Here is a 25,905-nt window from a genome sequence, read left to right on the forward strand (position 1 = left end):
GTTTTGGATATGATTGACTGTTTGCTATTGTTCGGTCGCAAAAGATAGTAAAATAGAAAAAGAGAACAACTCCAATCGTATTATATACAATAAATAAACAGAACGTTTATTTCATTCGATACATTTATATATCAGATACATATGAATGTAAACATCAACAACACAGAAATTGATTCTAAATCGTCGTCAGAACTTGCATTCATTAACTTCATTTGTTAACCGTTCAAAAAACAGTAGAACCTCATTTCGTCGGAACCCCAGACAAAACTTTTAGTATCGAATATAACGAGATTAAATCCCAGTTAGATTTTTTTTTTCAGGGTAAGATTCCATTGTACGATCCACAACAGTAACATTGATATTCATTAGTATAAAATGGTTAAAGCAGGATGAAAAGTCCTGTATATATATATATATATATATATATATATATATATATATATATATATATATATATATATATAGCAGCACTAGTCGATTAGAGATGAGCAATAGTTTATAGATGCTGTACAGAAGCACTAACGTACCTATATGATGGATGTACAGTAGTTAAAACATAATTCTACAAATTTTCATTGTCTTGAAAAGCAAAAACTTCTAAACTCATTTATACATTACCAAAAAACAAAATCTACTCATACCCATTACCTTAATACACTTAATAAACCTCCCTACACTGATGCAGACTCAAACCGATTTTGAGATTTTCCACGCATTGCTTGATACCGGAAAGCCGCAAAAATTTTAAACGAAAATGCATCAAATTCAAGTCAAATAGAACATTCTCATAAAACAGCCACACAGTTCACCCAATAACACAACGAACGCACTACCAAATAAAATCATACTTAAGCTCACTGTAACAAAACCATAAAACACAACTAATAAATACCATTATGATAATATCCAGTACAAACAAAACAATAAATATCGTGTTTATAACAAGTTTTCAGAATAAATCTACATCTTTCTAATATTACATGTATCATTTTTCAATAGATTTAATGTTCTTTCTCATGTTGAAATTGAATAATCAAATGCTAAAATTTCTGCACCTAAGCCGATCTGAACATTGAGCAATATTTCCTAAATTATCAACTTCAATAATTTAATATTTCCTACATAGATAATATGTATATATACGACAGTACGTATCTTATGAATCAAAAGCGGGATTTCCGGAGAAAACCATTTCATAATTTTAATCGATCAAATATCTGATCATTACATAAGACGAACAGAGGTGGAATTGAGCGAGTAAGTCTCGTCACTAATGATATGATGCTGAAACCAAGAGACGATGCGCGTACATTTTCCCCCTAATGTCCACTCAGTTCGAAATCCTATTCAAATCTTTGAGATAAATAAGAAAACAGAAAATGCATTTACAGCCGTATGTGATAAATAGTAGATTTATACACCGTAACCAGCACAGTGTGAAGTCAACTCAGATGTAAAACCAATTATCCTACTTAATGAACACAATATCTTGGTGGTTCATCCCTTGCTCTATCACATTTTGCTTCGTTAACACGAGTCATGGATGCATCAGACTTAATATCTTAAAATCTCTGTTAACAAATTACGTTTTTCGAGAATTGTGATGATGAGCGTCACCAAGATAGCACCTTATCATAAACTAACAGGGGAAGACGCCTCGAGTAGGTGTAGGCGGGTATAATCGATATAATGCACCATGTGTATCTCTACCAGCACTATTATACAAGGCCGTAGGCTTATCTACGTTATTAAATATCCATTTCTTGTGGTTCGGGCGATAAAAATGCTAGACGCGTCTGAAAGGCAAGAGAAATAATCGAATCCAAAAGAAGTAGAAGTCACGGAACAGACTATAGCCTCCGTAGGGTCAAAGATATCTTACCCCAGATTCAAATCCGAGCAGCTCATCGTCGCTATCTTCTAACTGTTCAGATCTACGATTCTGGAATGTTTGAGATCCACTCGGCGTTACATCGCCGTGATCTATTTCATTAGCTATTTCCGCTTGCTGTTTCACGAAGTTTATAAAGACCTAGAATAGAAATCATTCCTAAATAGTTCTAATGCTCCAAAAAGTAGCATTTTGGAAATGCACAAACCAAACCACTCATGCAGCAGAGATCCGATTACTTACATTGTCTAGAGTATTCTGACATACAGAATAATCTTCGACTTGTAGATCGCGTGAAGCCTCTTCCATCTTAGAGAAGAGCTGAGCCAGAGACAGACCGCTTGTAGACAGCTCATATTGCACCATATTATGATGTTGTTCCTATAAGATGATATTATGATTATTGATATAAATGATGAAAATCTGAATATTCAGCAAGACGGATCCAGCCTACCACCATTTCTGCTTAAGCAGCCTATCAGGACAATTTGCCAACTTAATTAAATCCTTTATAATCTTTTAAATAACAGATTTTAACTTCTAATAAATTAGACAAAGCTTACTAACTTTCACTAATTAATAATTATCTGGGTAAGGACCTCTGCGGTGCTGTGATACCGGACCGAGCTGGAACTGAAGCTGGATTCGCCCCAGCTCGGCCTCTGTCACAAACACAATATGAAATACAAACCTTCAGAACAGCAGTGGAGAATTTTCTTTCAATAAAGCGCTTGATCGCTTCGACCTCTCTGTCGTAGTTCGGACCTTTCACTCGCACTGTTACTGAGTATCCATCACCAAATCTACTCTTCAGATGTTGGACACTTCCAAGACATTTAAACTGTCCATTTACCATTATTGCTAATCTCGTACATAAAGCCTCGCATTCCTCCATACTGTAAGACAATTAATAATAATGTCATTTACCGGTATATAGCGCAGGGATCATTAACGGAGTCTAGTTCAAATGCGTTCCAAATTGGTTATCATTACCCCCAACCTCATAACTCTATTCCATGTATCAGTCATCTCTGCCTGTGGAGAAGTAACATCCAAGCAACTACAAGGCGCTTAGGAATCATCTATTAGGCCAGGTACAAATTTACTCCTGGGTGGAGAGAGGCAATGAGGATACTAGTGTCTTGCCCAAGGACACTATAAGAGGTTTGAACCTACAACCTGGCTTCCAAGATTCAAACGCTCTAACCACTTGCCCACACGCCGCTCGCTCTAATTACCGGTAAACGATATGCAGACATTGAACATATTCGTCATTCATGATTGCACAATTCTTTGAATAGCAAATATATTACCTGTGAGATGTAAGTATAATGCATCGTCCATTGCGAATGAGATCCAGGATTAGATCCCACAGAAATCGCCTCGAATGAGGATCCATACCAGTTGTAGGTTCATCCAGAAATATTGCAGGTGGATGACCGATCAAGGCGATAGCAGTTGATAGTTTTCTTTTGTTACCTCCGCTGTAGGTTTTTGACTGTTTATCCGCATACGGGGTCAATGTCAACTTGTTCAACGCCCAGTTTACGACCTGCAAATCATCAAAATATCAGTTATACCTAATACAATTTTTAAGATTTACTCCAAAAGATGCATAGTTTTACTAACAAAAAATATATTTCTATTTTTTCAAGAGTACATACACGTTTTTCATCAGAAGGTGGTATCCCTCGCAATCGCGCGTACAGTTGTAAGTGTTCACGAGCTGTTAGTTCATCATACAATGCATCGAACTGAGGACAATATCCGATGTGCTGCTGTACTTTCAACATGTCCGCCAATATGCTACAATAATAGGTGGATAATTTAGCAAATGAATATCTGAAAGAAGGACTGATACGAGTTTTTTTACGATACCTGTACGAACTGAGATGCGCATTGCCGCTGGAGGGAAGAATGTCACCGGTTAACATTTTAAACGTTGTCGTCTTTCCAGCTCCGTTCACACCCAAAAGACCGAAACACTGTATGAAAACAACAGATATTCATTAGTCATAATGGAGCGATATTCTTCGAATGATTGAGTAAATATCTATCGAATTAGTATCTCACCTCTCCAGCACTGACGCCGAGACATATTTTATCCACTGCGAGATGATTTCCGAGTTTCTTTGTATTGTAAACTTTGGTCAGATTCTCAATGCGTAACATATCCCTGCGTCCACTGCCTCGTAGAACACGTTTCCTTTCCATCGAAACATCGGCATCTTCATCCGCCGCGGTTGGCGTCTCTGGCACTTTACATTTTCTAAAATTGAAATAAAGGAAAGTTGATGATCAAACGAACAACTGAGAAAACAATTCGAATTTGTATAGAAAGTTTGTTGCGAAAATGATTTACCTTGGCTTCAGGAAGAATTTATATTCACAAAGTAAAGTGATTATGAAGAAAATCATTCCCATCACTGCCATAGCCACGAGATTTCTGGACATCAACTCCCATCCAAACGGCGACTTGATTCTATCAAACTGCCCTGTAAGAGGAGATTCATACAGTACAGAATATTAATCACCGATGAATATCATCAAAATTACATTCAAACTGGTACTGACCAGTTTTGAAGTAGTATTCGTTGTGATACTCGTTGAAAGCAATGTCCATCAGACCACGACCGAGACAATAGTTCGGGAACATCAGGAATATCATCTTCAACCATTTGTGAATCTTACGCAAATCCTAAAATTAGTTACCCCGGTACCGAAAATGTGGAGAGATGATTTGATGAGAAGTTGATGATTTTGAAACTTTGGAAGAATTTGAAATCCATTTTTCGAAAACTTACCGAATCGTAGCTGAACATCTCCAACAAGAAGCTGGTGACGATGCAAGTAATTCCAACGAAAAGATTGATAACAATAAGACAGATATAGGCTGTACTTGGCTCCTTGAATTTGAACGATGCTGGATACATCATAGGTGTGATAGACCATCTGTAAAACATATAACATATTTCTCTTAATTCCTTTAAGATGAAGAAATATCTTTAAGTTACTGAATATGTGAGGTTTAACCATTGATAAAACGCTATATCCGCATTACGATGATAACCTACAGAGAATCCCACAATGTTAACGAAAAATAATATGAAGTCTGAAAATGTTTCCATGAGCTCGTAGTTAATTCGAAGTTTCGACTATGATGTTCTAACAGTCATCTTCAGGGAAGGCTACTAATCATTAGTATTCCTATTAGAATATAGTCGAAATGTCGCATAAGTTACTAGTTCCCTGAAGATAACTATCAGAATATAGTCGAAACGTCGAATAGCTCAAGGAAACATTTTTGGACTAAATATCGTTCTTTCTTTATCATTTTTGGATTCTCTATCAATAACCGGAGGTTTACTAACCCATAGAGCAGGAACAACGAAACCGTGGCCGGGAAATTTGTACCCGACACGTACGCGGGAATATCGAATATTTTCAGAATGATGATACAGCAGCCAGCAGGAATCACGTAATTACACTAGAAAAATATCAACCGAAAATCAAGCAAAACCAGTTCATACTAAGATACTTTAAGGATCAATCAGATTTCTAATTATACGTACCATATCCCAGAAGTAGTTAGCCGACCAGTAAATAATCGGATTGACGCCGGATACGAATTGTAAGTGTTTAGCTTTGATATGACGTTCGTAGACGAGAAACAGAACGAAACTGGCCGGAACAAACGACATCGCGACGATAATGAATATCGATATGAGCACGTCGGAACCTTGCAATCTGAAAATAATCGAAACGAAAATATTCTCAAAACGACGAATGAGGTTCCCGATTATTGAGATAGAATGCGGAAGAGAAGGGAACAAGTAATAGAAGTGTTTGCTTTGCTTACATGTAATCCATACTCAGCTGGTTATTGGTATTATTTATCGGATGGTTAATCAGAGTTATACCTGGAAAAAAAAAATTATCATTATGAACAATTTTGGAAAATTACAAAAATTTCGGAAATTTACAAAATATTGCAACGAATCGTTCAATTTTACCGTAGGCGGCTGGATTTCCCTTTTCCACTGGTAAGTTGGCGCGTAAAATGGCGTTGTTTATCGTATTCAAATACGCCGGCATCGAATGGTAGCCTTTGTCGTTGTACCAAACTTTACTGACATCGCGTACGGCCAAACGACGGAACAATCCAGGCGCATTCTCCGCGAAATCCTCCGGTACGAATTTCCTTGCATATCCCGACGTTATCGCTCCATATCTATAAAACAGAAATTTTTATGAGGATTTCACAATCCAGGTGTGGATCCAGAGGGTGCTTTGGGTGCTAGAACACAGCCACCGCTTTCAAAAATGTCCCTTTTTCATTTTTAGTTTTTCAATGTTACTTCTCAAAGTACAAGGTACATTTCGAATATATGAATGATCAAACTTAAAATGCTCAGAACGCAAGAAAGTGAGACTAATTTTCAAAAATTTCTTGGGGACGACCAGCTAGAGGACTCCCCTTTGAAAATCCTGGATCCACCATGATTCCAGAAGTGGATGTTGTAATGTGAACTAGATGGATAAGAATGTATCAGTAGTTTTTGATACCTGTTCAGGCGATATTCATCATGAGTATTCAGGAAATATTCCGGTTCATTTTGTCCAGTGATGTCCAACAACTTTTCATTAGTCAACGCTTTATAAGCGGGCGGACGCTTATAATAGGAAGGACACAAGAATCCCCGTCCATCTTTAGCACAGCGACACTCTGGATAAAACCGAGCCATGGCTTCCTGAACTGAAAATACAAACATTATTGCTCAAATAATTTTCAGCAGGTGCAGCAGGAGGCATTGCGAAGGAGCCGTTTTATAACCTGGTGTCAAATCAGCAAACAAGACAAATAGTACTTTGAAGGTAAACTTTATTTATTTGAAGTACAAGCTTTTGCTACTACTGTATTGTAGCTTCATCAGCTTAAAGAGTTTCTGATGAAGCTGCTATATACTAGCTGCAAAATCTTGTGCTACAAATAATTCAAGTTATCCTTCAAAGTACTATTCTTCATGGTTCCCACATTTACATGGATTAGAAATTCCCAGGTTTCTTTATGGGTGATTTTTCAATTTTCCCAAATGGAAATGAACAGGTATCGTCATGTTACGGTCAACATTTTAGTGATGGCTGGTTGATAAGGGTGATTCCCGAGGGAAATCGCTGAAGAAAGTTGCCCTTGGCAAATGCAATACGTGAAATATAAATGAATTTCCCAAATATGTCCCTGATTCAAGGAAAATTTTCAAATTCCTACATATTTCCAAACTGGGAATTATTGTTTAAAAATTCCCAAGTTCCCTGTACCCTGGGAGCCATGACTATTTGTCTTAACGCATAAATTTTTTGTGTCAGATGCATGTAAATTTGTTGCCGTTTATCCCTCAGAATGAACTTACTCGTTTTCATATGAGCTTCTTGCGATGCATTTTTCTTCTCGGTCGCAGCCGGTATTATATAGGACGGAGGCATGTAACTCGATAAGTGAAATCCTTGCACGAAAACGTCTCTGCAACCCGGATTGAAATACGCCGACAAAAAGTCCCACTTCTGCTGGTTGTCCAAACGTTCCAACTGGTTCATAACCTGCGGTAGCGAATCGAACGGATTTTGAAACGGCGTCTTCAAAATACAAGTGGCGCTGATTCCGTAGTTCAGAAGCGAATCGATAACCGCTCCGGGCTGCGCGTCTTCGGTTTTGATTTTTCGTTGTTGTCGTTGATCGGTCGCGTACGGGATGATGTTGCTGTCGCGTTGCGTGTAGTTGTAGTACTGAGCCGGACTCATCACCAGTGGAGGCAGGTCCTGAGCGAGCGGCGCCGTCAACGCTACCGTCATCGCGATGCATACGAACATCGCCGGCAGGATTATCTGTGAGAACAATCCTTTCCAGTTACGACTGACGTAGTACATACGCTTGATGAGCACGCCGTAAAACTGACGTAAACGAAGCGCCGACCCGGACAAAGTATGCGACACAGAACCAGCTTCAAATAATCCGGCACCAGCTTAAATAAAGAAAGCAAAAGAATAATAGAGCAGTGCTGAATTACATCACATTTGAGGGAAAACATTCTAATGTCTATTTCAACTTGTTTTAACGGATGCCGGTGCTGTCAGGGTAATCAGTCAGTTTTAGTCGAACTTGTGTTGATATAGGTCTTAAAATGACTAGATGGGTAGTTAAACTAAAATATAGATTTTTAATCCATTTAAGGCTAAAAAAGATTGAGAAATGAACTGATTACAAATTTCGTTGTATTTCATAAAATCATCCAGCTGATTAGGAGAAACTAGGTACCATTTTTCTTTAGCCTTATACTGTTTTGTGCTAGGTTTGGATTCATTACCTTCATGTTCTTCATTAACCAGTAATGAATAGTCTCCGTTTGTCCTCGACTCATTGTTTCTAGGCAACTGATACAACGATTCTTCACTACCAGCTCGAGCCATATGTTCCATAGCGACATCTCCAGTCTGTTCACTAGTCAGAAGCGGAACATCATCATCACCGGCCATGTCCGTCATCGGATTTGAGTTATCGACGCTCGTTGAATCCTGGGACTTTAGCGAACCGGGGTCGACGTCTTCATTTTCAGCATCATCTGGAGAATTGAATTTAAAAGGTGAAAATCTCGATAAAACAATCTGTCTATGCTGTAACGATGATATAACATAAAGTTGCTCTACTTTGAATTTGTTTAGTTTGTGACAATTGTATCACATATTTCTTTAATTTGTTCATTTTTATGTCAAGGTGTCTGAACATCCTTCTGGATATACAGCCTTAATGCCTCTACTCAGTCTCCTGTCACCTCAATGTCTGTAACCTATTTTGTTATTATTCATTTTGTACATATTGATGGTGACAAATAAACTACTAGATACTATACTATGTATATTTTTGCTGTTACTTAAGTATTCCTAAAGAAGGAACATCAAGAAAAACACAATTTCGATTGTTTCTAATAAAATATCAAGTTACCCTCATCATTTTTTGCTTTTTCCGTTACATGAAGAAAGACCTCCTCCAGATTAGTATCGATGACGCCGTAACTGCTGATATGAGCTTCGGCTGCCTTTGACGAATCCAACGCCTCGAACAACTTTTCAAAATTTCCTTTCTTGGCCTCTTCAAATGGCAGTATATAATGGAGTTCACGTGATGTTTCGCTGTGCAGATACGCAGTAGATACGTATTTAGTGATGAAATCCGTTGCTTTATCTTCGGTGCACAACGACACGAACGACATTTTACGATGTAAATTCAGTAGCGTTGCCGAATCCTGAGATAAAGTGTCTGAAACTGAATATCAAAATATTATCAGCATCAAGTCTCAACTGCAGGGTAATTACTGCTTGTGATCACGGTTCTCAAAGCTCAAGTATAATGTTATTTATAAATCGATAAATATATCAGTAACGTAATTTTGGGATTAACAAGAACGACGCCATAGTCGTTCGGATGGATCGTGAAATAAAATCTCTATCGTAACATCAATCGGAGTAAGTCGTTAAATCACTTCGAAGCTCAGAAGATCATGTAAGATCCCAGGAGAGACAGCCAACAACAAAACAATAACTGGATCCCATTAATTTAGGTGTGTGAAAAATTAAATCTGACGTCCCCACAAATGCTCAGATTGCATCTGGATGCAGTCAGTGCTTTGGGGCGAAACTCCAAACCCTAAAACCTTCCTCAGTGGTGCCGAGATACTGGACTGAGCAGTATTCAAAAACTGAGGTTGGATCCGCCCCTGAACTTTTAACTGGGTTATCCGTATTCAAGTTATCTGTCAGGATAAATCATAAGGAGGCGATAGCTACATTATTCTCTCCCACCTCGCAGCGATTAGCAACTGATCATAATTTGGTTTTGTGAAAATGAACCCCAGGGATAAACGCGTACCGTTCATTATTTCGGTCTAACTTACCGGTACTGCGCAAGTCTTCTTCGACTGGTTTCTTAACGAGTTTCAGGTGGTAACCTTCTCCGAACGTGCTCTTCAGGAACAGAGACGAACCGCAACATTTCAGTTGACCGTTAGAGATAATCGCGATTCTATCTCCGAGTATATCGGCTTCATCCATGTGATGAGTTGACAACAATATAGTACGACCTACAATTTCCATATAAGCATTTTACCCAAAAACAATCTTAAGATTTAGGATTAAGATCCACTGTTTTTGTCAGGAATTCGTACCTTTCTTGTATTTGATCAGTAAATCCCAGATAGCTCTGCGGGCGTAAGGATCAACTCCGGCTGTCGGTTCATCGAGAATCACTGTACGCGATCCTGCTACGAACGCTATCGCTACAGACAGCTTTCTTTGCATTCCTCCGGATAAACAATCTACTGTGTTCTTACGTTTTTTCGGCAAGCCGACATCTTTAATCATTCTACAATTTAAAGAAATCATTTTCATGTTTCCTTATATTTCTAGTAGGTCAACCTATGGTAATCATGGTAATCATTTCATACTTACGATTCCATTTCTTTGTCGATATCTTTAGATTGCATTCCTTTCAACCGAGCATAAAACCAAAGATGTTCTTCAACAGTCAACCTGTAATATGTCAACAAGAAGTAAGGCATTTAACAAACTGAGTTTTTGAACTTTTTTGAGCAGTTGATTTCAACTACTGATCTATTTTTCTTACTTGTCAAACAAGACATTATGTTGTGGACACATTCCCAAACTCTTCCGTATTTCTTCCATTTCAGTTCTGATGTTCAAACCGTAAATTGTCGCCGATCCTGAGGTCGGTGGGAAAAATCCAGTCAATATAGACCTGTACGAAAAAATCAAGATAATCTAGAGTCATTTGGGTCCTATTTCCAAAAAATTATGTCAGCCAGTTTTCAACTCACATGGTGGTAGTTTTTCCAGCTCCATTGTGTCCGAGAAACGATGTAATTTGTCCTTCGTAGAGGTTCAAACTCAATTTGTTGACGGCTAATTTTCCGGTTTTGTATATTTTCGTTAGGTCATCGATGGAAACACCGAGAGGTATGTGAGTTGGCTCAGCTTCGAAATTCTGATTATAAGCTACAAATAAGAATGAATAGATATAAAAATCATCGATTAACTGACAAGATTCATCAGCGATGAAATATTCTCTTTTACTAACCTTGAGTTCTCTGATCCATGGCGCACGCTTGATCCTCCTCTACGACGGACATATATCCTCGTCTCCGTCGGAAACAGTTTGTAACGCTGCATTGTTGTTCCGGTTCGGTTTTGATCGGATGTCCGCACCAGTACGACTTCGTGAACGGGAAATACCAAGGTTTCGGCAGACCGAAAGAACCTTAAAAGTATACTTTGTTTTACCATACCTGAAATTTTTGCGCGTAAAAATAGGCTTATACCTCACGTACGTACCAGGATGGACGGCCTCGATATACCAAACCAGCAATCCGTAAACAGTGGCGTCTATAATCATCATTAGTGTCACACTGAACAAGTTAAACTTATCATCTTCGACTGGTGACACAGCTAGATTATCCCACTGTACTCCGATTCCTTGTTCTTCGTAGTAAGCGAAATACTTAGCTCCAATTCCGAAAGCGGTCGTTGAGAAAAGCGACTGAAGTAGAGAAATATAACACTGTTTATATACTTACACATTAAACAAGTGTCAAACCACCCTTTTTTCTCAGTCAATTACTTCCAATGCTTTTAACACATTAGCACTCAGGAATTTCACTATGTAGTGTCAATTACTCCTTGGAAAATTCAAGGGAAAATCCAAGTTTATCATGATACTGAATAGCTCATTTGCTGTTTATTTTCATCAAAAATACATAAAGAGGATGTATTTTTGTTTTCATGTATTACAAGTTGGTGTTATTTTGTAGTAAATAGTAAAGACTATCATATGATGGAAGATTTGAGGATGGGGTAAACTATGTGATCTATTTAGATTTAATTACTTATGGTATAACATGAATGATATATTACAGAAACTTACTGCTATCGATTTAGCCCAGGCTGATATGTGATCGCGCGCTGCCTCTTCTCTGATAGCGACGTACATGTAAGGCACGTAACTCAAAAAATACATGATACCAGCGCATGCAGCAGCTAGCTTAGCTTTCGAGTACAACACGCTGACGAAAAAGCTGCGAATATTCGGAAATGGAAACGTATCAAAACCAAGAATTGCGGTAGACGATTTCAAACTATGTTAAGTTCTAGTTTCACACTTACCAAAACATAATAGTGGCCAACGCGAAGACCTCTAAAACGATGAATATAATGAACGGATTGCTGTATTCTAAGACATGGCCGTATTTCAACATAATCGTCAACATTCCCATCGTTAGTGTCATCTGTCCGAAACTTGTAATAAACCACGCAATCCAATGAACAGCATTACTCAATCCCATCATTTTCATCACCTTAAAAGACAACAGGTATTTCATCATTTTCAGAAAAGGAAAAATAAGGTTGAACGTGTATTTAACAGGAGGGTCCCTACATATCAGTCATTCCTGAATATAAGGAGTTTTTAAGGAGGAAATCTCATATTTCACAAGTGTCTGCATCACTTTCATATCCCAATTACTGTAGACTCCTCCTAAATCAGTAAGCAAATTCGTATCCTTCACCTAAACTATTCAAAAACCACCTAATTGGGTTTAAAAAAATCCTGGTCCCAATTTATCGATTTAGGGGTAGTCTACTGTACAACTAGACCAAAATTTCTCAAAATTGAAGGAGTTTTAGGTATTTTGTTCAAATTAAAGGAGTTTCAAGCACCTTTGAAATCATTTTCCATTTGGAAGGAGTTTTGAAGGAATCACAGAGTCGTATAGGGATGCTGTTTAAGGTTAGGCAAGGCTTACTGTATTATAATTCTATCTATACATACTTCTTTAAGTCTTTGTTCTTTTTCATATACAATACTCTGAACAAGCATAGCTACGGAATAAACCCATGATATCGTTAAGCACAGCGGCATCACGTGTTCTATCATCACCAAAAACCTACAAAACAATTTATTCAGTGACACCCATTTTAACAAATTAACGTTATTTCTACAAGGGTATTTGTGACGCAACTTACTGGTCTTTGAAGAAGCAAGGGTATGGGAACTGATGCAGATAGGTGCCCGGTTCAACGACATCTCTACCAGCTAACACATCTATAATAGCACGCTCTATCGCATCCTACAAGAGATGACACAATACACATATTTCAAAAATTCACGAAATATTTCGAAGATGCATAATTCAATCTTATTATTCTTACCTGCAACCAGAGGAATCCGTATTTGTAATAACCGAAATCCTGTCCAGCACCTCGCGGCCCGGGATTCCAGTTCTGAGGTCGGATAAGTTTTGTACTCGCCGTCAAACTGGCATTTTGTCGTATCTTATACGTAACGTGATTAGGCAATGAGCCGTCTTTGTTCACCTCAAACACGAGTCCTGTTAGAATTACATTTATGTATGAAATGTGTAAGTAATTTGTTGAAAATTGAAAATGGCGCTTGTTGTTGAGTGAGCGAAGTGGGCGACTGGTTAGAGCATTCGACTGTCGTTGGTTTCGAACCCGGTACATTACAGTAGTGTCCTCGGGTAAGACACTTTTCCTCATAGCCTCTCTCCACCCAGGAGTAAATGGGTCCCTGGCCTGATAGATGACTCCTGAGCGCCTAGCAGCTGCTCTGGTGTTACTTCTCCCCAAGGAGAGATGACAGATACATGAATAGAGTTATAGGCTGGGGGTAAGTTTGGAGCGCATTTGAACAGACTCTAGTTTGGATACCTGCGCTATGTAAATGAAAATTATCAAAATAGTAATGAACTTGTTGAATTTACCGGCAAGAACCGTAACATGGTCGTTATACGCGCGTTTTAAAGCGTAATCGATCACGTCATCCTCGGTTTCAAATCCGAGCCACATGTTCAGGTGCACGTTCTTCATCAGGGCTTTCCAGCTACAGCTGGCGTTGTCGACCCGTTCGAGCTGCCGCAGGAAGTCATCCGCCGACGGAATCGAGAAGTTGGCGAATTTCACGAGATCCGGATTGTCGGTGTACGCGACAACGTTTTCACGAAGACTCAACTGAACCAATCGCAGTTGTTCCAAGTTGTATTTCGTGGAATTCTCGAGGAAATATTGTCGCAAATCGTTGGAAATATTCAACCACTTATCGGCGTACTGAGTAACTTCATTTATCAAAGCAAATGATTGATTGGCCTGAAAAAAGTCATTAATGTATAATCCATTTGCTACAATAGCCACACTCAAAGGTGGTGAATGGATAATAAGATAAAAACCCACCATGTACAAATCAAAATAATTTCAAAATCATCGTCAGGTGTCACACTTGACGATGATCTCAAGGGTGAGATCGAAATGTTGTGTCTTTTAGATTTTGAATAAATAAATTCTCGATCTTAAAATCGTTTTAATAGTAGGTTTTTTTATCTTACATGATACGCAATTCAGTCAAATTTGACTTGGAACATTTTTTCCATGTGCACCAGATGTTAGTTTAGTTGCAAATATAAATTCAGCTTTTTCTAAACCCTTATATGAATAAATAATATATTATCATATTCATACGTGTTAATTCTAATTTTTCTAAACCCTTATATGAATAAATACAATTTCATCATATTCATACGTGTTAGTACCTGCTTGATGACGGAATCAACTGCTTTAGAATTATTCGGAGCGTACAACACTTTCAGATTACTGTTCAATGCATAGAGTAAATAACGTAGATCTCGCTGTTGACGAGAATTCGGATTTCTCTCTAAATGATAAAATAAGTCAAAATGTCTAAAATATCGAATTAATATTTGATTTTAGTTTCCATAAAATTCAACATTTCGTATTTCTACGTACTGAATTTCTCAGTCTCGAGCGTGATGTTCGTATCTTTACCGCAGACGGTTCTCTGCATAGTCGTCCAGATTTTCATCAATGTCGCGTACTGACTCATACTGTCCTTCTTCTTCTCACGATGTTCGGGCTGAAATTACGTTCATTTAGTACACACGCAGACATCACACACTCGGTAGCAGTACAACTGCTAAACATAGCAACAGGGGCGGATTTGGGAAATTTGGAAGGGCTGGGTCCGGAAGAATAGAGAAGGCTTCTCGGAAAAAGCAGCGAAATCAAAGGCCTCCGAGTTGTTTCCATCTCAGTTTTCAACAGAAATACATCCGAAAGGTTTCATTTTCCGATAGGATGAGTGTCAAATTTACAGATTTTACTGTCTCGACGAAAGGGCCCACTCTATGGGAAGGCAGGGGTCCAGACCCGTGAGACCACCCTAAATCTACCTCTGTAGCAATTGTATAGAAAATAAGAAACACTTTGAATCGTCACGCATTAGTGAATACTTTCACGTTCATCTCGAATCCAGATTTCTGAGACAAGATAACAAACGTCAAATATCAAACAGGTACCTTTGATGAAGATGTTTCATTCTTGATGTCGTTGGTGTTTGAATCACTGCTATTGCTAGAAGGAGGCGGAGCATCTGTAATTGGCGTAAGACTATCGGGATGTGGACACGAGTCGAGAGGTAGAATCGCTGCCAATGTACTCAACTCAAACAGCTGTTTCTCAAACAACATGAATAAATGCACCTGTAATTCAATTACAATAGAATATAACCTACACATCAGCTTACATACCGATACTAAGATCTGACATGACATCCTGGGGCCGGTTGCTCAAAAGTTGGTTTAAGAAAACCAGCGGATAAATACCATAGTAACAGTGCAATTTCAATTATCACTATGTCAACTATCCACTGGTTAACTCTAACCAACTTTTGAGCAACTGGCCCCTGAAATACTTACATTTTCAATGAATTCTTTCACACGCTTTTGCCTTTTCGAGAAGTCTAACGTATCGAGGTGAAACTGAAAACGACGCCAAAATGAAATTATTCGCCGTCCAAAATGACTAGCAGATCCGAGCTCGTTGATACTTACCAATTTAACTACATGCGTCGTTTTAATTGCGGTTTTTAATTCATTTGACAAGGCAGTCAACTGCGTGCTATTCAAATGACAAATGAAGTCTTCAGTCTTATTCTATAAATAGATTTATACCGGTATATGTAATGAATGCAACATTATACTGTAGCCTTCTGAATGAATTTAGTTATTCCTACGCGTTATACAATATATCAAGAGCCCTTTCCGTCAACATCTATATGTTCATGCACATTTATTTCGTTAAAAACCCAACAGCAGTCAGAGGTGTAAATAAATGTCTCACGTATGGTGATTTACATCCTATTTTCATCGTAAAAACCTCCTGACTTACCAGTTTAACGACGCTATCCTCGTCGTCTGGAGGAATCAGTAGTCTGTTTAACTCGTCTTTATCACAGCTCACTTCATGTATCATATCGGGTGACAACAGAATATTCTAAACACGCGAAATGAATAACTTATAATTGTAAAATCTTTTAAGTACACTGCATATATTTTTATAATGTTAAGCGCTTAGATTATGGTTTTAGTTAAGCGCTTTATAAGAAAATAGATAATAATAATAATAATAATAATCATTATTATTATTATTATCATTTTCAGCTGGATGAAAATTTGATCTTCGAAATGGAAAGTAATTTGGTGAATTCGAGGGATACCTTGATAAGATCGACGATCTTATTCATATTAGAATCGTCGCTGAATCCGAGCATATCGCTGAACAGCTCGCGTTCGTCTCTCCGCTCCTCGTCTCTTGACGCCGATAGCTTTTCCATGATCGCGCGCATTCTATCCGCTCCCGTCGATAAAATCGAACCTTTCGGCAATCGATTCAGGACGTCGGCCATTTTACCGGTCTCCGATAGAAGATCTTTCACGCGGGAGAAACGTAACGCATCCGATCGTCGCGCGTCGCGTTTCGAACGCGAGCGTTTCGGATTGCGAACGAGATCGAGCACCGTTCGCAGAAGTTTGTGTAGATTCGTTCGCCGCGTGTCTTGTTGCGTATTTCTTTGAAACAACAATCGATTTAACTGAAAAATAGAAAAAGAAATTCTTGTCCAAAACTAATATACCGGTAGTACAACTAGAGGAATTTCACTGAGATGGACCCCTCCTGGTAGACGTAGGCGTTGCCACCCCAAAACCACATGGAGACGCACCATCACCACTGAAGTCTTCAGCTGGTCTTATCTGGGACCAGGCTCAACACACAGCTATGGGCCAGTCCAAGCGGATGAAGTTCTTCACGGCCTTATGTCCGAGAAAGGATGAAGAGAATTAAGAAAGTAAGGAAGTAAGTACAACTAGAGGAGCGACCTTTCCTCACAGGAATCGAGACTTGCTTTTATGGTTTGAAAATAATAAGCCGGCGCTTACCATCAACACCTGACGATGACCTCTAGGGAGAGCTCGAAGTATTGTGTCTTTTAATATATTTTCTGATTCAATAAATAATCGGTTTTTGATACTTTTAATCTGTGAATAGTGGGTTTTTATTATATTGTTTGATTGTGGCTATTTTACCATGAGCTGATGGCTTTGACTCATTTAGCAAGGTGATATTTGGACAACGATATTGTTTCCTAATGACACAAAAATTTGAAACAAGGTAGGCCTATCGATAAAGTAGGAGAGCTATAAAAACCAGGGGCCAGTTGCTCAATAGTTGTTTGAAAATAACGAGTGGATAAACACCTTAGGAACAAGTTCCATAGTCGTGAGTGATCATTTGACACTGGGTTGAAAATGAACTGATTTTCAACTTTGAGTTAAGTTTAATTCACAACTGTGGAACCGAGTGCATAGTAACAATGAATTTTCAATTGTCACTACGTCACATAGGTCCTATCCACTGGTTAACTCAAACCAACTTTTCAGCAACCCCCCTCCCCCCATAGAGTATCTCTCCTGAACAAGTGTACTGAACATGATCAGTATAGTGAAAAAAATAATGAATAGACAGGATGTAATAGAAAGCTTCTTGCTGATATACGCAGTCTGTTATTAAGGAAGCGAGGATATCATTAATGACATTTTCGCTCATTTAATCAGCCAAACGGAACAGTAATCATCTTTTATGGCGAAGAGTAAAGTGAATCCTTCCCCGCAATATTATCACCACGCGCGACAGAACGTATCTTCGCTTTTCATCTCGGCTTATATCACAATTTTTTTCTCGATTAACTTTGCGAAAATATTTTTTTAAAGTCGTAAATAGTGGAAGAGATGAAATCTGTGAAACAAAAACATTGCTGTTTATCCACGATTTGAATAGTCACAGTAGTAGTACACTCAAGTCTGATCAACAGGAATATTTGTCTGAACGGCTCTCATATCCGGCAAATTTTCACGGTCCAAAAATATCTGACTTGAGGCCATCCCAACTGCCGATGTATGCGACCAACTGCCGATGTATGCTCTACCTATGTTTGTCCTCAAGTGTAGACCATGTGAAAATGGCCTCGATGTGTACCCTATTTTTCCAGGAAAGTTTTTTTGCCCTAAAATTTAGCAAAAATAATTCCACCTTCCGCATACAGACAATTAAGTTGGGATGTTCTGATTCAAGTCTACACTTTTGGGCATTCATATACCAACCGGTAGTTAAGCTCAGGTATATATAATTTGTTTATCGCACCGGGACTTCTATAGCCCTCAGGTAGATATTTTGTTTATCGCACCGGGACTTCAGTGGCCCATGTGGATATTTTGTTTATTGTGCCGGGACTTCGCGATATTTCAGGAATATTGACCCAGTTTCACAGTTCTGAGTTAAATTTGACTCTAGAGTTTTAACCTTTTTTTTTCATTATTAGAATACAGATTAGTTTTATTTCTAATCGATATACATCATCTTTATATCTCACGGGTATTACGGGCAGGATTGAAAATTAATGAAAATTAAAACATTGAAAATGAACTAACATTAACTCAAAGTTAAGTTAACTCTCAACTCACAACTGCGGAACCGGGCCCAGTATTTCGAGCTATTGCACGTCGATAATCAATACAATCGTATTAAATACATTACGTGTTCGATATATCTGTACTCTTATTACCTCATTCATATTGATAGTGACATTCATTAGCACTTTAGCATCCTGGATAGGCAGCGACAAATTATTCACCAGGAAGTCCATCACTTGCTGTTTGTCTTCGAATAACATATCCAAAGTAAAGTCTGAAAATCGAAAGAGCATTTACTTCCCGACATTTATTGTCATTTAAGCAACAAATCCAAAATTGATTTATCAAATCCATACTTAGAAAGAATGGCCAGATTTTTGTTAAAGAAACTGAGTTTTCCACGGTAACATAGATTTTAAACTGATTCACTCGATAATAGGAACTAAATCACTTACTATTAGCTTGTTTAAACAGATCTTGTATTTCAACTGGCTCGTCGAAGATTTGCTTGTACATTTTCGGAATTTTATCCATTTCATCGGGTTCGAAACCCGGGTCGAAGAAGTTGTGGTCTTTCGCGATGTTTTTGAAATGCGTCAAAAAACTCGACATTCTGAAGAAAAAAAAAAGCGGATCATTTTCTCGTGTTCATTTGACCTTTCACGGGTTCTATTTCGGATTGATAATTATAACGAGAAGGTTGTCAACAGCAACGAGAGAGCTACTCGGAAGTGAAAACCGCCTCCGGACGAAGATAATGATAAATGAATTGATATCGAATACATAAAACCTTTTAACCCTCAAATACCGGAAGCTAGGATCCAGTAGGATATAAGAAATTCTGAACCGTCAATAGTATATTCAATTTTGAAGCTATCCCACGGCTATCTTTACGTGCATAACAAGAATGCAGTCTAGTTAGCAAGATTCAACCGCGCAGTTCCCCCAGCGCTTAGAAATGCCGAGAAATCTAGAAACGTCATGGACAGGGAGCTCGTTATAGGAAGAATACATACGACGACTGGGGAAAGTTGACGAATCCATCTTTATTAATTTCGCCATTGTCACAAAATGCTTGCATCACAGACAGTACTCCAGACGAGGGTAGAGGCAAAGTATGGAACTCCACTGTTATAAGAATAGGAAACAAACAAAAAATATATGGCTCTATTTTGTTAGAATTTCATATCAACCCTTTCAGTGCTGACTAATCAATACCCTATAGTGCTGGAGAGGATTTGAAAATTTTGAACAATTCCACCCTAGTGTGTTGAATAACGGGAATACCACTATAGTGAGTCTACACCCCGGTGCGGTGTATCATTAGTTACTAATATTTCACTATGTTTGTCAGGTTCTGCCATTTTTCAAGAGAGATAATTACTAATTACTAATGATATCAATACACCACAGTGTGGTGTACTAGCAAAATTCATCACCGATTTATACACCGCACTGCAGTGTATATGCACTGAAAGGGTTTAAACGATGTAAACGCATTCGATTTAGGAATGAAGTTTTTCGAATCTTGAAATTTGAAAAAGATTAATTTTCAAATTTGAAATTTGATTCAAAAGCTTACCCGCTTTGCGCGGCGAAGACGGTTGTTTCGCGCGAATAGCAACGAGAATAAAGAACAAAACCAAAGGTATAAAAACCTCGAACATCAACACAAACTGAAAGAGAACAATGAAAATATATTAGTACATCTATTGATACAGTTAGACAGAATCCCGAGTTAGATTTAACTATGATGATATTTCTTAACCTATCTCCTTTTTTGCGCAATAAATTCTACACAATTTTATAAATACGGCATCAGATAATTTGTAAAAAGGGGAATGACAACTAGAGCTGAAATCGATCGATTTTCAATGGCGCTAATTGAGTGAGATTTTTAACTCGCTGATGGTCGGAGCTCTATTTGGCATATAGGCGAATAAACAATTGAGAAATTCCAAAATAAAAATACTCCCTCTCGCTCTTCAATTATTAACATTCACATTTCATTTTATTGTGTTACCTACATTTGCACGTTTCTATTGATATTCCAGGGCAGGGACTACAACTTTTAAACAATTACTATTCACTTAGTAAGGTGTAAGCTCAACCACATCGACGACTTATGATATGATATATGATATGACTTAGACTACTAAAAAGGAACAAATATGTTTGTGGTTGGTCTGGACGGGAAGGAACATTTCCCATCTGCGTTGCATCATCGGAAACTGGGAATTGTCTAGATTAAAATGGTATTAATATCTGATACAATGAATAGGTTCCATATGTTCAACTCAGGCTAGGAGACGCATTTACATGAACAATACGTAGCAGCATTGCGAAATAATTAATAATCCAAATAATAGAAAAGACCGACGATAAATGATACTACAATCATCTGTTAGGTAGAATATGTCCATATACTGGTGGCAACACCATGGTTTGACAGGGGCGGATCTAGCCTACCGCTTGAGCCGTACTCACAAATGTAGAAGTGCCCTTCTATTTTTCAAGTTCTGGTAGAAGTAATTTAAAATGGCCAATTTGAATAATCGAAAATGGGTGAACTTCTTATTTTTATGAACAATTTTTCTTGACATCTCAAAATGTCATATTTTATGAATGCAGAGAAGGACACGCTGCCCCTTGACTCAGATTCATCTCAGAGCCCTAAAAATTCAAAATTTCCTATGACATAGGTGCCCTTCCACAGAACTGAGCAATACTCATAATCCTAAGCTAGAACCAGCCCTGTTTGAATGTCAATAAGGGTTGTTTCATTTCCGTAAGACGGTGTCTTCAAATATACAATTTGAGTCTATCTTCGAATTTGCCAAACCTTTCGTTTCATGCGAACTCATTTAAACCTGATGTAGGCGTCACGCGTTTCGATAGGTTCAAAGATCCAAGTTTGTCTATAAATCAGACGAACTACTTCAAATAATCAGCACAAAAACAACAAAAATTTCCCCACGGAAAAGTCAATTTATGGGACAAATATCTAGACTCTTTGCCGCGATCGGATTGTATGCGTCAACATGTCAAATATGTCATTAAATCAGCTGTTAGAACAATCTGATCACTTGTACACAGTTCATAATACAAGGTGCAAAATTCTTATAGAATTCCCCCCCCCCCATGAAATTTCACGGAATTTCGTGAACAAGATTCCATGGAACGAGATTAATCAGAAGGTCAACAAAAATATGAGTGATAGATAAATAATAGCCAAGAAAGAACAGGGCCCAGTTTCACAAAAAAGTTTAACTCTTAAATCGATTTAATTCCTTCGTTGATTCAGTTTATCTTAAATCGATTGAAGCCTTAAACCTTTTTGTGAAACTGGGCCCAGAGCGAAACCGGCTTTAACCTGGTTTCATTAATGACCTCATTATAGGCTCTAACGACCTATTAGCTATTTTAGCTTATTAATTTTTAGAATCTGAGATTCCCTAATATTAGCCTATATGATAGATTGAGTCAAGACCTAAGTCGAATAAAAACAGGGCTTAAATTATCTGGACTTATTCAATTGCTTACTGGAATATTGATCAACTCCAGGACTGAATTTCATTTGATTCCTACGCCTAATTCATCGTATACCAACTGATTGGGGAAACAGTGATCTAGTCCTTGTAATATAGCAACCGTGCCAATAAATCTATAGCCAGGTACTGTAGCACCGCAGTGTCTACCTACTAAACCATGGACGCACGTGTGTGATAAAAATGATAGCAGTCAATTATTTCCACATTCTGACGTCAAAAACGGATCAGATTCTCCAAACCTCACAGATATAATGCACGGCACGACATTTTCTACATATCACTTTTTCTACGAAAAATCTGTTGAGTCATTCATGCAATGCGGTAAAGATTTTCAGAAATTCAGCACAACGTTACAGGTAACACAGGATGGATAATGTGTCCATCACAAACTCTATTCAACCTCAATTTACAGGCCCGTGCCGAGCTTTTTTGAGGGGAAGTTCTATTTCAAGCAAAAGGGCACTTTTTCACCGTAAAAGGTGGCACTTTCTTCTTGAAAAAGGGCAGCTATCTTAAACAAGTGCCCGCGTACCTGGATAAATCATTTGTGAATGGATTACTTCATCCAAATTTTCGAAAAAAACTTGACCCAAATCTTTTTACACTGAAGAGCACTCAAAATTTTAGGGAGCTCCTTCGCTAACCTCGAACCAGGGGGGCGGTTCCATATTTCAAATTTAAGTTTAAAAGTGGTCTAATATTCTAGGACTGATCATAAGTTATTAGATTGGCTAGACATGGTTATAGACTGGTCTTAAGCCTAGGCCATGACTATGAAACAGGCCTCGGAGACTTAAGCCCAAAAAAGGTCTGAGATAAAAGACTGGTGGTAAGTTGTTAGATTGGCTATAGAACAAACATAGTCTTAGCCGTGACTATGGAACTGGCCCTAAGTACATTGATAAATATTTTGCCGGTATTAGCAATGCGACCAAAATATTTGCTAAATAACGTACGAGATAGCAACCATTGCTGTCACCACTGCATTACATGACGAAACATTTGAGGCGTGGCTTTCTCTTCATGGAACATATATCAATTTTCAAATATAATTACAATTCATACTGTGTGATCATTTGGTAATGGTATCAAACTCTCCAGGTAACCGGTGTTTTATTAGGTGATTCAATAGGAGTTCTGTCACAAGATACGCACATACCCAAGTGTAGTACAATAACCACACTCAAATGGAAAATCAGGCCATCATAAAAACTAACAGATACCATCATGCTGAAGTCAACATTTTAGCGGTGACTGGTTGGTAATGGTGATTTTCAAGGGAAATCGCTCAAGAAAGTTGCCCTTGGCAATAAATGAATTTCCCCAATATTTCCCTGATTTGAGGAAAATTTTTCAAAATCCCAACCATTTCCAAACTGGGAATTATCATTTCAAAATTCCCAAGTTTTTCCCAATTTCCCTGTTCTGTGGGAACCATTCCACTATCTACAAACCTGACAATGATCTCTAGGGTGAGATCGAAATGTTGTGTCTTATTTTTTGAATAAATAAATCCTCGATTTTAAATTTCTTTTAATTTGTACATAGTGGGTTTTTATCTTATTACCCAAGTGCAGTCTAGTACCTGGCTGTTGTCCTCCAGTTGTCAGGGAACCCATAAAAACGAGTATTCAGACTAAAGCAAGCGTAAAGGCGAAAAAACCGGCTATCAATTTTGTGGAAATTCAAATAGAACATTAACAACATGTTGAATTTTCCATCTATTTTTTTTAACGGCGATTGTTCCCACTGGTATAATCAAATATTGATGAACTGATATTCCTACGTATCATGCGCAATTAGAAAAAAAATGGTTGATTCAAAACATAACAAGCAAACAATTCGCTTTCGAAATTGTGGCATATAGGATTATCGCAGCAGTATTAAACACTAGCGTCTCAGAATACGCGAAAACAATGGTAGTATATTAAAATGCAATGTTAAAGACTGAACTTTGTATCCTGCACGCGATATTTCCATAATTAATTCACAGATCGAAATGTCGGGGAAAATATACAATTAAATTCATTGTTCTGAATCGGAAATAATACCGTTTAGTACTCTGGATGGTGCCCTGAAATTATATGAACCATGAAATTATAAAATCATTTAAATGCGGAATTGTTGACTACGTCCCCATTGCTATATCATTGACATACTTTTAGAATATTATAAATACGTAGCCAGATTTTATCTTAAAAAAATCAATTCGAGGGCTACCAAAGGGCCTTTTCAATCATCCGTGCATAAGAAAACCTGCGTGGTCATTTTGTTCAGTAATGATGGCAAGCTTTTTTTGTTGAAGAATTTCCAAAGAAAAAAAAAACATTTCTGGCTAAATTAGTTTTTCATGGATATTTAGAGATATAGAAAATAATGCGCTTCATAAAGATATGTTAATATAGACCTGTGAAAATAATAAATGTAAACAATTCTTTGCCCTGATTTGATGTCATTGAACTGAAACAACATAAAGCCATATTTCACAATCACTTTTAGCCTATAACCTTCTAAAACTCACGAGAAAATTTATGAAGAAAATGAAAGATTTAATATCATGAATCAAGGTAATTCAAATTCATATTCCTTAATTATTTCATTTAATTTCATAAAAAATTTCCCTAATTTCGCAATTAAATTAAAAAGCGAATCTATCTATAATCAGTAGACAGCTAGTATACTTACGGGGCTTCTCTTTTTCAACGTGAAATTCTTCCATAGTAAAATCCTCAGCTGTAGAAAGAAACCCATATTTACAGTTCGATACGGGCAGCGAGAGAAAATTCCTTTGTTTAGATCTAACTATACACGACGGGCACGTAGCTAATCTATATACCACGCATGCACTTCACATACACTGCGTAGTATACGAACGGTAATAATCACACAGGCATTTACTAGTTTCAACGGATAACTAATCGCCAATACTTTCCGTTTTGTGAAACTGTACGGTCTTTTCTATTCGTATATCGCGATTTCAATTAGATTTGAGCCGTAATGAGGCCGTAAATCGTGTCAATACGACGAGTATCGATAATTCAACCGCCAGCTTCAATTGCTCGCCATGATGTTTTCGTTTTATCAGCTGTGAACCGAGTCACGTGACGCTGCAATAGGCGGCGTTGATTGGCCGAGCGGCTTCGCACGCTTATTGACAAACAAATACATGTCACAGGCGCATGTGAAGTGTCAAAAAAAATTCCCATGTCGAAATGCACGTGTCTTATCAAAATACATTGAGTTTATAGGATAGGATACTTACGTGCGATAGAAATTTCGACGTTCCCTTCGAATTTCGATTTGCGTATTCAGACATAGCTAAAAGTTATAAATGAGGAAAACATCTATGTTCAAAATTTCCCAAACCACTGCGAGCAGAAAAAAAACCAGAAAAAAAACCGTCAACGAACTGGAGTTAAATTGATATTCATTCTAGTAACGATCGTATTCATTTAATAGACTACTTTGATGATATTCGCTTACCTAGGTGGTTATATTCGTTTTCATATAGTTATTTTCGACTTAAAAGGACTTGACGATCCAAACTTTAAACGAAGTTATTACT

General features: G+C 37.8%; 1 protein-coding gene across 1 annotated transcript; it reads right to left on the bottom strand.

The window, feature by feature from the left end:
• Positions 1–469: 469 nt before the first annotated feature.
• LOC141909324 (ATP-binding cassette sub-family A member 2-like) lies at positions 470–25,395 on the bottom strand. The gene is made up of 44 exons (XM_074799732.1): positions 25,026–25,395; positions 20,372–20,465; positions 19,806–19,917; positions 19,245–19,402; positions 18,942–19,063; positions 16,539–16,913; positions 16,211–16,315; positions 15,874–15,975; positions 15,739–15,801; positions 15,340–15,522; positions 14,771–14,897; positions 14,557–14,678; positions 13,735–14,116; positions 13,163–13,341; positions 12,977–13,080; positions 12,783–12,897; positions 12,119–12,309; positions 11,880–12,030; positions 11,291–11,495; positions 11,037–11,216; positions 10,777–10,954; positions 10,566–10,697; positions 10,391–10,471; positions 10,108–10,304; positions 9,838–10,023; positions 8,889–9,209; positions 8,254–8,508; positions 7,303–7,911; positions 6,458–6,647; positions 5,905–6,122; positions 5,751–5,811; positions 5,464–5,638; positions 5,263–5,378; positions 4,696–4,843; positions 4,466–4,589; positions 4,254–4,386; positions 3,965–4,160; positions 3,770–3,876; positions 3,556–3,697; positions 3,205–3,443; positions 2,583–2,787; positions 2,135–2,272; positions 1,883–2,032; positions 470–1,796 (listed from the first exon to the last, which is right to left on the bottom strand). Exons 1-44 carry the CDS (start codon positions 25,089–25,091, stop codon positions 1,749–1,751), a joined length of 7,485 nt encoding a protein of 2,494 aa, XP_074655833.1. The 5' UTR covers positions 25,092–25,395; the 3' UTR covers positions 470–1,748.
• Between the last annotated feature and the right edge of the window lie 510 nt (positions 25,396–25,905).

The sequence above is a fragment of the Tubulanus polymorphus genome, chromosome 7, assembly GCF_964204645.1.
Source record: "Tubulanus polymorphus chromosome 7, tnTubPoly1.2, whole genome shotgun sequence".
NCBI classification, from domain to species: Eukaryota; Metazoa; Nemertea; class Palaeonemertea; order Tubulaniformes; family Tubulanidae; genus Tubulanus; species Tubulanus polymorphus.